This window comes from Bufo gargarizans, chromosome 2 (assembly GCF_014858855.1).
Source record: "Bufo gargarizans isolate SCDJY-AF-19 chromosome 2, ASM1485885v1, whole genome shotgun sequence".
Taxonomy (NCBI): Eukaryota; Metazoa; Chordata; class Amphibia; order Anura; family Bufonidae; genus Bufo; species Bufo gargarizans.
In genome coordinates this window covers 702244013-702261291 of record NC_058081.1, presented here as the reverse complement: position 1 = coordinate 702261291, position 17279 = coordinate 702244013, and the positions used below count along the sequence as shown (strand labels likewise).

Sequence of the window (17279 nt, the reverse complement as noted above, 5' to 3'; positions counted from 1 at the left end):
ATGGTGATGAAAGCGAATCAAAATTTTGGTATTGAAACAACCCTACGCCGATCTGATCGGCGTAGCGTTGTCACGATACCAAAATTTTCATTCGGTTTTGATTTGGCGACTAAAAATGTAATTTGGCTCCTAAATTTTTCAGTTCAGGAGCCAATGGCTACTAGGTATTTTTTATAGTCTGGAGCCCTGCTATCAGAGGCCGGCGCAGGCGGCGCGATGACGTCATTGCGCGGCATAAGCCCTGAGCCGTACACAGCGCGGGACACAGGCCAGAAGAGGCCTGCATCGCATCGCTGCCAAAGAGGTAAGTGTTTTTTTCCTTTTTTTTTTTTTTTTCTGTACAATACTGATGGCTAGTGGCACATGATAGGAGAGGCCCTATGGCTAGTGGCACATGATAGGGGGGGCCGCCTATGGCTACTGGCACATGATAGGGGGGCCCTATGGCTACTGGCACATGATAGGGGGCCCTATGGCTACTGGCACATGATAGAGGGGCCCTATGGCTACTGGCACATGATAGGGGGGCCCTATGGCTACTGGCACATGATAGGGGGGCCCTATGGCTACTGGCACATGATAGGGGGCCCTATGGCTACTGGCACATGATAGAGGGGCCCTATGGCTACTGGCACATGATAGGGGGGGCGCCTATGGCTACTGGCACATGTTGATGGGGGGCTTAGGCTACTGGCACATGATTAAGGGGCATCTATGACGGCACATTTCACTGGCACATTATTGGGGGACATCTATGGGGGCACTTCTTACTGGCACATTATTGGTGGCACTATAGGGGCATCTACTGAGGCCACAAAGAACGGTTATTTTATATGGGGGCTCTGTATAGGGGCATTTTATACTGGGACACATTGTGTTGGGTACTATGGGGAAGGGGGGAGAGGACTACTACGGGGAACTGAGAAGGGGTATTTTATGCTTACAAATTATGGGGGACACTGAGGGCATCTACTGGCGCACTATATATCGGGCATTTTATACTGGTACATTATGGGGGCCCTAGGGGGGAGAGGAGCACTATGGGGGCATTTACTGGGGTCACTATATAGGGGTATTTTATACTGGCACATTATGGAGGCACTATGGGGACATTAGCTCAACTGGGGACATTACAGGGGGGTATTTTTTGCACTGACACATTATAAGGAGAATTATTTCTACGGGGGGGGGGGGCATTATGGTGGGCGTTATTACTCCCCATGGTATGACCCCCTAGTAGCAGCACCAGCCTCTCCCTGCTCTGCTATCCCTCTGCCCCTTCTCCAAATACTTATTATGAAATCTTTCTCATTAGGATAAAACACATCATCAGCTCCGCCGAGCCCCCGGCCAAAGTGTGGAAGTGGCGTCCGAGATCCCCAAGGGCCAAGCCAAGTAATTGTAAGTTTTCATATGAAATATGTTTGTTATATACATATAGCCTACACTGTCAGGTGTCACCCAGGGGGGGTGACACCATTTTCTACCGCACCGGGTGACACCAGCCCTAGCAACGCCACTGACTAATGAGGTGCAAATTCCCCAAAACAGCAGCCTATGGGTGGATATTTGACTTTGTCATGGTCTCAATGCTTGCTAGAAAAAGTCAGGGAGCCCCTTCCACTAGGTGGCGCTAGAGAGATGGTTGTCTGCATAAGAGCTGTATACACAAAACGGGAACAGATGCTGAACCAAGGCTATTTTTACATTTTACTCTTTTTTTTTTATTCTAGACAAATTGGAGCCATAAAATAATAGCACAGAATAGATGTGGATTGTGGGTAACAGCGAGATGCTGTGAGCAGCGCCATCATGTGCCCGGAGTCAGTAGTAACATAGAAGGATGATGACATTGTTGCGTTCCCTACTGATGATTTGATACATATCGAGTTCCCCTGCATTGTGTTGCTGTTGTGGTTGCCTGCACCCCTCTGTAGTGGGATGTTGTCAGCCCCCCCTCCGGTTGTCCAGTCATTCCGGTCACTCTTCTTTATGGTCTCAGGATGAACTGGGATCAGTCATTTCACAGTTTCCATAATAGGTAACAATGTAACACAGAGGATGGAGGAAGGGAGGGGGCGCCGCTTGTTGTGCCTCTCTCTAGCGTCTTACCCTGCGTTAACCCTTTAGCTTCTACCCCAGAATCATACCAGCTGTGCGCCAGGCCTTATCATGTGTTGTTAACCCCTCAACCACCAGGGCGCCACGCTCAGCACTTTCAGCCTCAAGTTCCTCCTGGGGAAAAAAACAAAAAACATATGACAACCAATACCACAAGAGGTGTCACCTAGCTTAGTTATGTATGGACATTGATCGCTTGCTCTTGTGCCACTGGATAACAAGGCAGTGGTGCAGAAACCTGGGAAAGATGAGTGACAACTCCATGAGGACCAAACCATCTGCAGTCACCCAGCTTTCCTAAGAATATTAATAAAATAATAAAGCTGACCAGGCCTGACACAAGAGGAAGATCCTGGGAGGTACCATCTAGCTTTAAGGCTTCATTCCTATATTGGGGAGTTGTATTATAAGCAATTGCCTACAAATATTTGTATAGACAAGGCTCAGTGAAGATCGGGAGCTCATTATGTCGCCGGCTCAGGCATTACACCAATCACATTCCTGGGATACCTCTGCTCTCCAGTAATAATATGCAGCCCCAGTAATGTGCCCCTGGTGCCTCCCGGACTGTGGCATCTTCTCTCATCTTCACGACTAAGACCAAGATTGCGCGGCTTTACACAACCGAATTAAGTTTATTATACCGCGATTGCCCTCCAGTTGTATTATAAAAATGGCGCTATATAAATAGAGATTATTATTATCGGAGCTAACGAACAACAAACTCAGAAATTCACAAACTCAGTTCAACTCCATTGGCGGCTGTGGATTGTGATGTCGCACTGGTATTTTTGAAATCTTGACCAGACCAGACTTTAAGTGACTACACGGAATCCCAGCTGGCACCAGACTCTGGGTGAGTACACCGAATCCCAGCTGGCACCAGACTCTGGGTGAGTACACCGAATCCCAGCTGGCACCAGACTCTGGGTGAGTACACCGAATCCCAGCTGACAGCAGACTCTGGGTGAGTACACGGAATCCCAGCTGGCACCAGACTCTGGGTGAGTACACCGAATCCCAGATGACAGCAGACTCTGGGTGAGTACACCTGAATCCCAGCTGGCACCAGACTCTGGGTGAGTACACCGAATCCTAGCTGGCACCAGACTCTGGGTGAGTACACCGAATCCCAGCTGGCACCAGACTCTGGGTGAGTACACCGAATCCAGGCTGGCACCAGACTCTGGGTGAGTACACCGAATCCCAGCTGGCACCAGACTCTAAATGAGTACACCGAATTCCAGCTGGCACCAGACTCTGGGTGAGTACACCGAATACAGGCTGGCACCAGACTCTGGGTGAGTACACTGAATCCCAGCTGACACCAGACTCTGGGTGAGTACACCGAATCCGAGCTGGCACCAGACTCTGGGTGAGTACACAGAATCCCAGCTGGCACCAGACTCTGGGTGAGTACACCGAATCCCAGCTGGCACCAGACTCTGGGTGAGAACACCGAATCACAGCTGACACCAGACTCTGGGTGAGTACACGAATCCCAGCTGGCAGCAGACTCTGGGTGAGTACACGAATCCCGGTTGGCACCAGACTCTGGCTGAGTACACTGAATCCAGGCTGGCACCAGACTCGGGGTGAGTACACCGAATCCCAGCTAGCACCAGACTCTGGGTGAGTACACCGAATCCCAGCTGGCTCCAGACTCTGGGTGAGTACACCGAATCCCAGCTGGCAGCAGACTCTGGGTGAGTACACCGAATCCCGGTTTGGCACCAGACTCTGGCTGAGTACACTGAATCCAGGCTGGCACCAGACTCTGGGTGAGTACACCGAATCCCAGTTGGCACCAGACTCTGGGTAAGTACACCGAATCCAGGCTGGCACCAGACTCTGGGTGAGTACACCCAATCCTGGCTGGCACCAGACTCTGGGTGAGTACACCGACTCCCAGTTGGCACCAGACTCTGGGTGAGTACACCGAATCCCAGCTGGCACCAGACTCTGGGTGAGTACACCGAATCCCAGCTGGCACCAGACTCTGGGTGAGTACACCGAATCCCAGCTGACAGCAGACTCTGGGTGAGTACACTGAATCCCAGCTGGCACCAGACTCTGGGTGAGTACACCGAATCCTAGCTGGCACCAGACTCTGGGTGAGTACACAGAATCCCAGCTGGCACCAGACTCTGGGTGAGTACACCGAATCCCAGCTGGCACCAGACTCTGGGTGAGAACACCGAATCACAGCTGACACCAGACTCTGGGTGAGTACACGAATCCCAGCTGGCAGCAGACTCTGGGTGAGTACACGAATCCCGGTTGGCACCAGACTCTGGCTGAGTACACTGAATCCAGGCTGGCACCAGACTCTGGGTGAGTACACCGAATCCCAGCTGGCACCAGACTCTGGGTGAGTACACTGAATCCCAGCTGGCACTAGACTCTGGGTGAGTACACCGAATCCCAGCTGGCACCAGACTCTGGGTGAGTACACCGAATCCCGGTTGGCACCAGACTCTGGGTGAGTACACCGAATCCCAGCTTGCAGCAGACTCTGGGTGAGTACACCGAATCCCAGCTGGCACCAGACTCTGGGTGAGTACACCGAATCCCGGTTGGCATTAGACTCTGGGTGAGTACACCGAATCCCAGTTGGCATTAGACTCTGGGTGAGTACACTGAATCCAGGCTGGCACCAGACTCTGGGTGAGTACACTTAATCCCAGCTGGCACCAGCCTCTGGGTGAGTACACTGAATCCAGGCTGGCACCAGACTCTGGGTGAGTACACTGAATCCCGGTTGGCATTAGACTCTGGGTTGAGTACACTGAATCCTGGTTGGCACCAGACTCTGGGTGAGTACACTAAATCCAGGCTGGCATCAGACTCTGGGTGAGTACACGGAATCCCAGCTGGCACCAGACTCTGGGTGAGTACACCGAATCCAGGCTGCACTAGACTCTGGGTGAGTACATCGAATCCAGGCTGGCACCAGACTCTGGGTGAGTACACGGAATCCCAGCTGGCACCAGACTCTGGGTGAGTACACCGAATTCCAGCTGGCACCAGACTCTGGGTGAGTACACCGAATACAGGCTGGCACCAGACTCTGGGTGAGTAACCGAATCCTGGCTGGCACCAGACTCTGGGTGAGTACACCGAATACAGGCTGGCACCAGACTCTGGGTGAGTACACTGAATCCCAGCTGGAACCAGAATCTGGGTCAGTACACCGAATCCCAGCTGACAGCAGACTCTGGGTGAGTACACCGAATCCCAGCTGGCACCAGACTCGGGGTGAGTACACCGAATCCCAGCTAGCACCAGACTCTGGGTGAGTACACCGAATCCCAGCTGGCTCCAGACTCTGGGTGAGTACACCGAATCCCAGCTGGCAGCAGACTCTGGGTGAGTACACCGAATCCTGGTTTGGCACCAGACTCTGGCTGAGTACACTGAATCCAGGCTGGCACCAGACTCTGGGTGAGTACACCGAATCCCAGTTGGCACCAGACTCTGGGTAAGTACACCGAATCCAGGCTGGCACCAGACTCTGGGTGAGTACACCCAATCCTGGCTGGCACCAGACTCTGGGTGAGTACACCGACTCCCAGTTGGAACCAGACTCTGGGTGAGTACACCGAATCCCAGCTGGCACCAGACTCTGGGTGAGTACACCGAATCCCAGCTGGCACCAGACTCTGGGTGAGTACACCGAATCCCAGCTGACAGCAGACTCTGGGTGAGTACACTGAATCCCAGCTGGCACCAGACTCTGGGTGAGTACACCGAATCCTAGCTGGCACCAGACTCTGGGTGAGTACACCGAATCCCAGCTGGCACCAGACTCTGGGTGAGTACACCGAATCCTAGCTGGCACCAGACTCTGGGTGAGTACACCGAATCCCAGCTGGCACCAGACTCTGGGTGAGTACACCGAATCCAGGCTGGCACCAGACTCTGGGTGAGTACACAGAATCCCAGCTGGCACCAGACTCTGGGTGAGTACACCGAATCCCAGCTTGCAGCAGACTCTGGGTAAGTACACCAAATCCCAGCTGGCACCAGACTCTGGGTGAGTACACCGAATCCCGGTTGGCATTAGACTCTGGGTGAGTACACCGAATCCCAGTTGGCATTAGACTCTGGGTGAGTACACTGAATCCAGGCTGGCACCAGACTCTGGGTGAGTACACTTAATCCCAGCTGGCACCAGCCTCTGGGTGAGTACACTGAATCCAGGCTGGCACCAGACTCTGGGTGAGTACACTGAATCCCGGTTGGCATTAGACTCTGGGTTGAGTACACTGAATCCTGGTTGGCACCAGACTCTGGGTGAGTACACTAAATCCAGGCTGGCATCAGACTCTGGGTGAGTACACGGAATCCCAGCTGGCACCAGACTCTGGGTGAGTACACCGAATCCAGGCTGCACTAGACTCTGGGTGAGTACATCGAATCCAGGCTGGCACCAGACTCTGGGTGAGTACACGGAATCCCAGCTGGCACCAGACTCTGGGTGAGTACACCGAATTCCAGCTGGCACCAGACTCTGGGTGAGTACACCGAATACAGGCTGGCACCAGACTCTGGGTGAGTAACCGAATCCTGGCTGGCACCAGACTCTGGGTGAGTACACCGAATACAGGCTGGCACCAGACTCTGGGTGAGTACACTGAATCCCAGCTGGAACCAGAATCTGGGTCAGTACACCGAATCCCAGCTGAATCCCAGTTGGCATTAGACTCTGGGTTGAGTACACTGAATCCTGGTTGGCACCAGACTCTGGGTGAGTACACTAAATCCAGGCTGGCATCAGACTCTGGGTGAGTACACGGAATCCCAGCTGGCACCAGACTCTGGGTGAGTACACCGAATCCAGGCTGCACCAGACTCTGGGTGAGTACACCGAATCCAGGCTGGCACCAGACTCTGGGTGAGTACACGGAATCCCAGCTGGCACCAGACTCTGGGTGAGTACACCGAATTCCAGCTGGCACCAGACTCTGGGTGAGTACACCGAATACAGGCTGGCACCAGACTCTGGGTGAGTAACCGAATCCTGGCTGGCACCAGACTCTGGGTGAGTACACCGAATACAGGCTGGCACCAGACTCTGGGTGAGTACACTGAATCCCAGCTGGAACCAGAATCTGGGTCAGTACACCGAATCCCAGCTGACAGCAGACTCTGGGTGAGTACACCGAATCCCAGCTGGCACCAGACTCGGGGTGAGTACACCGAATCCCAGCTAGCACCAGACTCTGGGTGAGTACACCGAATCCCAGCTGGCTCCAGACTCTGGGTGAGTACACCGAATCCCAGCTGGCAGCAGACTCTGGGTGAGTACACCGAATCCCGGTTTGGCACCAGACTCTGGCTGAGTACACTGAATCCAGGCTGGCACCAGACTCTGGGTGAGTACACCGAATCCCAGCTGGCACCAGACTCTGGGTGAGTACACCGAATCCAGGCTGGCACCAGACTCTGGGTGAGTACACCGAATCCAGGCTGGCACCAGACTCTGGGTAAGTACACGGAATCCCAGCTGGCACCAGACTCTGGGTGAGTACACCGAATTCCAGCTGGCACCAGACTCTGGGTGAGTACACCGAATACAGGCTGGCACCAGACTCTGGGTGAGTAACCGAATCCTGGCTGGCACCAGACTCTGGGTGAGTACACCGAATACAGGCTGGCACCAGACTCTGGGTGAGTACACTGAATCCCAGCTGGAACCAGAATCTGGGTCAGTACACCGAATCCCAGCTGACAGCAGACTCTGGGTGAGTACACCGAATCCCAGCTGGCACCAGACTCTGGGTGAGTACACCGAATCCCAGCTAGCACCAGACTCTGGGTGAGTACACCGAATCCCAGCTGGCTCCAGACTCTGGGTGAGTACACCGAATCCCAGCTGGCAGCAGACTCTGGGTGAGTACACCGAATCCCGGTTTGGCACCAGACTCTGGCTGAGTACACTGAATCCAGGCTGGCACCAGACTCTGGGTGAGTACACCGAATCCCAGCTGGCACCAGACTCTGGGTGAGTACACCAAATCCAGGCTGGCACCAGACTCTGGGTGAGTACACCCAATCCTGGCTGGCACCAGACTCTGGGTGAGTACACCGACTCCCAGTTGGCATTAGACTCTTGGTTGAGTACACTGAATCCTGGTTGGCACCAGACTCTGGGTGAGTACACTGAATCCAGGCTGGCACCAGACTCTGGGTGAGTACACTGAATCCCATCTGACACCAGACTCTGGGTGAGTACACTGAATCCCGGTTGGCATTAGACTCTGGGTGAGTACACTGAATCCCAGCTGGCACCAGACTCTGGGTGAGTACACTGAATCCAGGCTGGCACCAGACTCTGGGTGAGTACACTGACTCCCAGTTGGCATTAGACTCTGGGTGAGTACACTGAATCCAGGCTGGAACCAGACTCTGGGTGAGTACACTGAATCCAGGCTGGCACCAGACTCTGGGTAAGTACACGGAATCCAGGCTGGCACCAGACTCTGGGTGAGTACACGGAATCCCAGCTGGCACCAGACTCTGGGTGAGTACACCGAATCCCAGCCGGCACCAGACTCTGGGTGAGTACACTGAATCCAGGCTGGCACCAGACTCTGGGTGAGTACACCGACTCCCAGTTGCCATTAGACTCTGGGTTGAGTACACTGAATCCAGGCTGGCACCAGGCAGATTTTTTTCCATCGCTATCCGTAGATCATCTCACAAATCCACTAGTCATCTATTTATACAAGAGAAGCGCCAGATCCTCTGATTACAGCTCAAATGTTTCCAACACAAGCTATATCGAGGGTGGCATCGGCCAGGGGCTATTTCCAGTATCCCTGGCACGCCAGAGGTGGAGTCACTCATTGTCCTCGCTGAGATAGTAAAAAAAAGGGAAGCTGAAGGGATCTAAGGAATGACCCAAGAAGTCACTGAAGGCACTGCAAGGTTAGAGGCCGAACTTGTCACCCTCCTCTAGAGGTGCAGATAAGTGACCCAGCTCGCTGCCCAGTGTCCACATACCCAGTGCATATCTGTACCAGGCTGCCACCTGCCATGTACTATCTGTAATATTAGGGTCTCCTTATACGCCCCCCCCCCCCCTTAGGCACTAGAACATGGGTATAACTGCGACACCTGCACCCCCTGTGACGAGACCTCTGCTACTGTAATGAATGTAGGGTGAGGTGTATATATGTGAACACGTTCCGTCTACCGAGAATGAAATGTAATCAGGATATCATCACAAGATGGCGGCACTATTACACCTCACGCTGTATATAGATCCAAGCTCAGATGGTTCCATCAACGCCGTGACCCTGGGTTTATAATAATCTAGGGATGCTGGAAATCCCCCTGGAGCGGACGCGCAGGGAATATTATGGACTATCTGAGGTATGAGGTCACATGATCACAGGACGCAGTCACCTCGGATCCCTGAAACTTTCCACAGCTGCCGGAGGGATGCTGAAGGAGGCTAAATATAGCGGCGGTGGTGGGGGCCCGGAGAGGCTGTGATCTGCCGGGACCTCGCTATATAAGCCCCTGAATGAGGGGGATGCGCAGTGCTCACAGAGCAGGCAGCGTTCGCACCGTCACATTGTCCCGCTCCGTGTATCGACTGATTCCAGCATCCGATTTCCTTTACGGATAAGTTCAATGAACCTGCAGTCATCGTCGGCCTTCCGCTCGGAGCACAGCTTCAAAAAGACCTCATCCTCCTCATCCTCCAACATGCAGCCCCGGGAGCCATTCATGGACAAGACTTTGGGCATCTTCACGGAGGATTTCGGCAAGTTCAGGAGACCCCTCGAACCCCTGGGCTTCACAGGCAAGTTGGACTCGCAGGAAAGTAGTTGTCAGGAAGCCGTTCACCGACCATTGTGTGATGGGGGTGATGTTCCTGAAATCGCCGGGATGATGGGGGTTCACAGCCAGTGAGTAGAACCATGTTATACCACATGACACCTACCCCCATCAGTGTCCAAAGCATTGATTGCAATCATGTGAGTAACGGAATGTTCGGAGAACCTGCTGAGGGTTGTAGTACCACAGCAGCCCGTTAAAATATACAGTCCCTTCGATTATAATGGTCATTATGGGTGATCAGGTAGAGTGTTATGTAGTGCAGCGATCATCTCCATGTCGCTTTTTGTGTGGAATTGTCTGTTCTCCGCTCCTCCCGGATGTCACGCGCAGGGGTTCTTCTGCCCCCAGCGCAGTCTATGAGTTTACTCAGAGTCGTTGCAGTCCTATGTAAATGGTGTTTTGTCAGTGTATCATGAAAGGTTCAAATGTTTTCTCACCGTTTTTAAGATATATGCTTGTTGTCAGTGAATATGAACTTTTATATATACATCCGGAAGCTGAAAACATGCCTTAATCTAGACCTGCTTATACAACAGAGGGTTTGTTACAAGGTATCAGCGCAGGTCAGAGTTATCAGCCCGGACAGGAGAAGGATTTGTGGTGCTGTGTGTAGCTCAAAGAGATTTGTCTACAGCAATACAATTGTATCAAAGTGTCAGCAGTGAGGAGCATCGGGATTCGGGCATGGTAGATTTTCAGCCTCTGGAAATAAAACAGTAAATGTTTGCTTTCACTGACAGCAAGGAGAGATATTGAAACTATATGTTATTATATTATAAGATATATTATCAGGATCCTGGATTGGTCCTTTAATATTTGTCCTTCTATTTCTTTTGTGTCTAAATACTGGTGCACTACAACTCCCAACATGTGTGGTGATTCCTAGCATGAACGGAGAGACATGTTGTAGTCAGCGGCTTCTCTCATCTGACCCTCATGCTTCCCCGTAGTGTTCTCCTTTAAACAGAGCATTGGAGGGGAGCTCTGATCCATACGAATATTAGGAGTCATTGGAAATCACTGGTATCTATGGCTGGATTCTTCTTCTGCAGATTCCAGACTCCATGTTTAGCTGCACTAATTGTTCTGACTGATCAGTCATAGATGTGATAATACTGCTGGTGTTGATCTGACAGCTTTTATTATACTCCTGAGCTGCACTCACTATTCTGCTGGTGCAGTCACTGTGTACATACATTGCATTACTTATCCTGTACTGATCCTGAGTTACATCCTGTATTATACTCCAGAGCTGCACTCACTATTCTGCTGGTGCAGTCACTGTGTACATACATTACATTACTTATCCTGTACTGTTCCTGAGTTACATCCTGTATTATACTCCAGAGCAGGTATGGCCAACCTGCGGCTCTCCAGCTGTTGCAAAACTACAACTCCCAGCATGCCCAGTCTGCCTACAGCTATCAGCCTACAGCAGGGCATAGTGGGAGTTGTAGTTTTACAACAGCTGGCGAGCCGCAGGTTGGCCAGCCCTGCTCCATAGCTTCACTCACTATTCTGCTGGTGCAGTCATTGTGTACATACATTACATCACTTATCCTGTACTGATCAAAAGTTATATCCTGCATTATATTACAGAGCTGCACTCACTGTTCTGCTGGTGCAGTCACTGTGTACATATATTACTTATCTTGTACTGATCCTGACTTACATCCTGTATTATACTCCAGAGCTGTACTCACTATTCTGCTGGTGCAGTCACTGTGTACAGACATTACATTACTGATCCTATACTGATCCTGACTTACATCCTGTATTATACTCCAGAGCTGCGCTCTCTATTCTGCTGGTGCAGTCACTGTGTACATACATTACTTATCCTGTACTGATCCTGAGTTAAGGATAAGTAATGTATGTACACAGTGACTCCACCAGCAGAATAGTGAGTGCAGCTCTGGAGTATAATACAGGATGTAACTCAGGATCAGTACAGGATAAGTAATGTAATGTATGTACACAGTGACTGCACTAGCAGAATAGTGAGTTCAGCTCTGCAGTATAATACAGGATGTAAGTCAGGATCAGTACAGGAAAAGTAATGTATGTACATGTGACTCCCCCCAGCAGAATAAGGAGTGCAGCTCTGGAATATAATACATGTGGCTGGGGGCTTTCAGTGATTCAATTGGCATTAATGTGGGGGAATACAATGTAAGACTCTTTTCTCCAGCTGATATTTGTATATCTTCCTGCAGCTGGGTCTGCACAGAATGTGAAGACCTTGGGAAACACTTACCAGTTTGAGGTAGATGTCAGAGATTTCTCTCCAGAAGACATAATTGTCACTACATCCAACAACCAGATCGAGGTGCATGCTGAGAAAGTAAGTGACCCAACGCAACCCCCCCCCCCCTCCCCCCCATACATTACATTACTTATCCTGTACTGATCCTGAGTTACATCCTGTATTATACTCCAGAGCTGCACTCACTGTTCTGCTGGTGCAGTCACTGTTTACATACATAACATTACTTATTCTGTACTGATCCTAAGTTACATCCTGTATTATACTCCAGAGCTGCACTCACTATTCTGCTGGTGCAGTCACTGTGTACATACATTACATTACTTATCCTGTACTGATCCTGAGTTACATCCTGTATTATACTCCAGAGCTGCACTCACTATTCTGCTGGTGCAGTCACTGTGTACATACATTACATTACTTATCCTGTACTGATCCTGAGTTACATCCTGTATTATACTCCAGAGCTGCACTCACTATTCTGCTGGTGCAGTCACTGTGTACATACATTACATTACTTATCCTGAACTGATCTTGCATTACAACCTGTATTATACTCCAGAGCTGCACTCACTATTCTGCTGGTGCAGTCACTGTGTACATACATTACTTATCCTGTACTGATCCTGAGTTACATCCTGTATTATACTCCAGAGCTGCACTCACTATTCTGCTGGTGCAGTCACTGTGTACATACATTATATTACTTATCCTGAACTGATCTTGAGTTACAACCTGTATTAGGCTACTTTCACACTAGCGTTCAGAACGGATCCGTCTGCATTATATTGTCAAAAAATGTCTAAGTGTGAAAGTAGCCTGAGCGGATCCGTCCAGACTTTTACATTGAAAGTCAATGGGGGACGGATCCGTTTGAAGATTGAGCCATAGTGTGTCATCTTCAAACGGATCCGTCCCCATTGACTTACATTGTAAGTCTGGACGGATCCGCACGCCTCCGCACGGCCAGGCGGACACCCGAACGCTGCAAGCAGCGTTCAGGTGTCCGCCTGCTGAGCGGAGCGGAGGCTGAACGCCGCCAGACTGATGCATTCTGAGCGGATCCGCGTCCACTCAGAATGCATTGAGGCTGGACGGAAGCGTTCGGGGCTGCTTGTGAGCCCCTTCAAACGGAGCTCACAAGCGGACAGCCGAACGCTAGTGTGAAAGTAGCCTTATACTCCAGAGCTGCACTCACTAATTTCACGGTGGAATAAGTATGTCTTATACTCCAGTCACATCCAGAGATGCAGTCATAATTTTGCTGTTATGTCATACTGCATATTCCAGTCACATCCAGAGCTGCAATTACTGTTCTGCTGGTTGATGCTAGCTGGAATCTCACTGCATTGGTCTGGCAGGCGCATCTTAGGGCTGTATTACACCAAAAGATTATCTGACCAATTTTTGTCTAATCAGAGCGATAGTTGGTTTGTATAACAAAAGATCTGTGTGTGTAAATGGCCACCTGACCAATGATCTGTCAGACAATCTGTTGGTGTAATACAGCCCTTACAATTTAGCTGAGCTCCCATATTGCACTGCACTCTCCTGCCCCTAATAATATATATCTTCTATATCACATTGCTTTACTGCACCTGGTTAGTGCGACATTTCCCACAATGCAGTGCAAGAGAGCATCGGGTGCGTGTTCTGTGCAGGCAGTGAGGCAGCAGGGGGCAGCAGTGAGATATCAGCTGCAGCCTGTCACCTCACTGCTCTAACTGTAGAGAATCCTCCATTTAGCTGGGACCTCCTAACACCCAGTCTCCATCTTGTTCCTCAGTTGGCCGCAGATGGGACAATCATGAACACCTTCACCCACAAATGTCAGCTGCCTGAGGACGTGGACCCCACCACCGTCACCTCCGCCCTGGGGGAGAATGGGATGTTGACTGTCAAGGCCGAGAGAAGCCCCAGCAAGCACACGGACCACCAGACGTTCCGGACTGAAATAAAAATATAGAGACATGTGAAGAGGAGGGGGAGCCTGGCACACTTCTCATCGCTGGGTCAGACCACACCCCTCAATTAGTCTCCGCCCCCTGGCTTAGAGGGATTATCCAGGTTTTTAAAACTGATGGCCTATCTTTGGGCTGCAGCTTGGAGAGTCAAACCTCCAATGATCTTATATTGATGGCCTATCCTAAAAATAAAATAAAACATGGACAACCCCTTTAACCAGGGCACCACTGGTGGCGACACACAGCTAGGTGGCGGTAGAGAGTCTGTAGAGGGCACTGAGCATCCACTTCTGCTGTGGACATTCCAGAGGAAATCGTAGATTTGTAGGTTCATCCAATGTGGACACAGACACATAATAGAGCGCACGGGGCTGTCTTTGAGTGGAAATGGTGGGGTACAGGTGAGGGGTTCCCCAATAATCAGCTGGTCATGGGGGTCACACTGCTGACCATGATTATTATATGGCGTTCATGGAAATAAACCGTCATGTATTGCTTTAGGACTATAAAGGAGAACCCCCTCCATAACAGGCATAGGGATAGTGGACAGCACCTTTAATACTGGCTCCATTGTCTTTGTTGCCCATAGCAACCAATCACAGCTCAGCTTTTTATCTTGTATTCCACTCTTAAAAATGAAAGCTGTGCTGTGATTGGTTGCTGAAGGCAACCAAGATAGTCTCTTAAAGTTACCCTCACAATGTCACCAGGACATTAAAGGACTTTTGTAAGTGAATGGGTTGATCGGACAGACACATATAGATAAAGTATGAGTGGGGGATTTATCAAAACTGGCCCATAGCAACCAATAAGATTTCAGCTTTCATTTTTCAGAGCCTCTTTGGAAAATGAAAGGTGGAATCTGATTGGTTGCTAAATCAGTTCTCCTTTACTCCAGTTTTGATAAATCTGCCCCATAGAGTAGCTGCAGGTTGTTCCACGGTGGGGCCCCTCAGCAACAAGAGACCACCATACTAATGCTTCAGTTGGGGGATGGGATCAGTTTTACACATGAGAGTTAGGGGTTGTGCCTGGTAAGTTACAATAGGTCGTTAGGATGTTGGGGTCCCTGTCAGGATCCCCGTCTATTAGCCAGAGCAGAAGTGTCAAACATGTGAGGAACATGAACAACGAGGAATAATAAAATGGGGGTCTCATGCACACAACGGATACCGGCAAAATACGGATACCGGCCTTGTGCAATCCGCACTGTCCGTGGGCCCAATTCTAGTCTGTCTATTCTTGTCTGCAAAATGGACAGAAATAGGACATGTTCTATATTTTGCAGAGCAGCAGCATGGATGCAGGGACCACATGGATGACGTGCTGTCCGTATTTTTTTGAAGCCCCAAAAATAGGCCCACATCCGAATCGCAAAAAAAGTGCATCAGATACGGTCGTGTGCATGAGACCTTTCTCAGGAGGACCAGCAGTGTGAACCAGGTTACCCCTATATATATACTCATATACAGTATTTACCATCATGGCGACTGCGTGATGACGCCCGCGCCTCCTTCTCGCCTGTTCCCGCACTCTCTTGTATATAGATTGTATTTGTTGTTGTTACATTTTAAATACTTTGTATCACTGACGAGTCTGACTCTTATTTGTCCCCGGCTGCGAATGTGGCTCCCCCCAGTGGCTGCTGCTAGTATTATAGTTTATTTTCACAGCACGATATCTGTGTGTATGTGGGGTAATGGAGAAGCAAAGGCTTGTATGTGGACAAAAGGAATACAGCCTCATGCACATGACCGTGTCTGTATTCCGGTATGCAAACCATAGATCCGCAAAGTACGGAATTCTTCTGTGTGCATTCCGTATTTTTCACAATCCCATCCGTAAAAATCACTATTTTCTTCCACAATAGGGATATGTTCTATAATTTCGGAATGGCCACACGGATACGTAAGAAATACGGATGTTTGCATAGCCCCATAGAAAGGAATAGGTCGGTGCGCGATCTGCAAAAAATGCACGGTGCACACAGATGAAAAATACGGTCATGAGGCTACGCAGCAATCTTGGCGTGCAAGTCGCACTGCAACCCCATTCCGTTCAATAGCTGTACTGCTAAACTGCAATGGTTGATCACGCAGCGCAGATTCATGGTGGTTATTGAGGTCACTGGACAATATCAAGAGTCCCTTGTTTGTACCCCTGGGGTAATCCTTCTCCTTAAAGGGGTTGTCTCATCTCAGACAATGGGGGCATATCGCTAGGATATGCCCAATGGTCTATATAGGTGCCGCACCTATATCGGAAATGGAGCCCCACAAAGTCGTGGCTGGAGGACTCCGGTCCGGCCACCACTAAGCACTCTCCTCATAGAAGTCAATGGGAGGGCACTGCGCCTGACCGGCGCCCGCTTCCATTCACTTCTATGGGCCCGACTGAAATAGCCGAGCCAGCGCTTGGCTATTTTTGGCAGCCCCATAGAAAATGAATGGAAGGCGGCTGCACATGCGCAGTGAGCCCTCCATCACTTTCAGGGCTCCGTTTAGGAGATAGGTGCGGGTTCCAGAGGTGGTATGTGATATGCCCCCATTGTCTGAGATGAGACAACCCCTTTAAGGTGGTTTTCCAGAATTTTTATATTGATAGTCTATCCTCAGAAGTGCCGGGAGTCGGACCCCGCCGATCAGCTGTATGAAGAGGCAGCGACGCTCCCTGAGCGCTGCGTCCTCTTTCTAGGCCAGTGACGTTACGTTCATCGGTCGCATGTCCTAGAAGTGGCCCAGCACAATTAAAGTGAATGAGTGCAGTGCTGTGGCACCTTCAAACAGCTGATCGGCGGCGGTGCTGGTTGTCAGACCCCCACCCAAAGGGTATTGATGACCATTGGAGGATAGGTCATCAATATTAAACACCCGGAAGACCCCTTTAAGGTATGTTCATATGTATATATGACAAAGAATCCAAGGCAGAAATCTGAGGCTGACACTTCTACCATGGATATGCCCAAGGATTAGCCCCATTGTCACCATATAGAGCATGCTGCATATTCCAGATGGATTTTTTCCACAGCACGTGAGCGGGGAGCATGAAATACCCCATCTACTTGTATTGGATGT

The 17279-nt window shown here is 50.4% G+C and overlaps 1 protein-coding gene across 1 annotated transcript; it reads left to right on the top strand.

Moving 5' to 3' along the window:
* Positions 1-9666: 9666 nt before the first annotated feature.
* Positions 9667-15796, top strand: HSPB7 (heat shock protein family B (small) member 7). Its single transcript, XM_044282485.1, has 3 exons — positions 9667-9937; positions 12192-12319; positions 14028-15796. The coding sequence occupies exons 1-3, from the start codon at positions 9766-9768 to the stop codon at positions 14205-14207; spliced, it is 480 nt and encodes a 159-aa protein (XP_044138420.1). The 5' UTR covers positions 9667-9765; the 3' UTR covers positions 14208-15796.
* The last annotated feature ends 1483 nt before the right edge of the window (positions 15797-17279 follow it).

Bases quoted from the DNA above. Each gene is read 5' to 3' on its own strand.
- HSPB7 (XM_044282485.1), top strand. From the start codon at position 9,766: ATGAACCTGCAGTCATCGTCGGCCTTCCGCTCGGAGCACAGCTTCAAA. The intron at 9,938-12,191 runs GCAAGTTGGACT...ATCTTCCTGCAG, and splicing joins CGAACCCCTGGGCTTCACAG to CTGGGTCTGCACAGAATGTG. The intron at 12,320-14,027 runs GTAAGTGACCCA...CTTGTTCCTCAG, and splicing joins TCGAGGTGCATGCTGAGAAA to TTGGCCGCAGATGGGACAAT.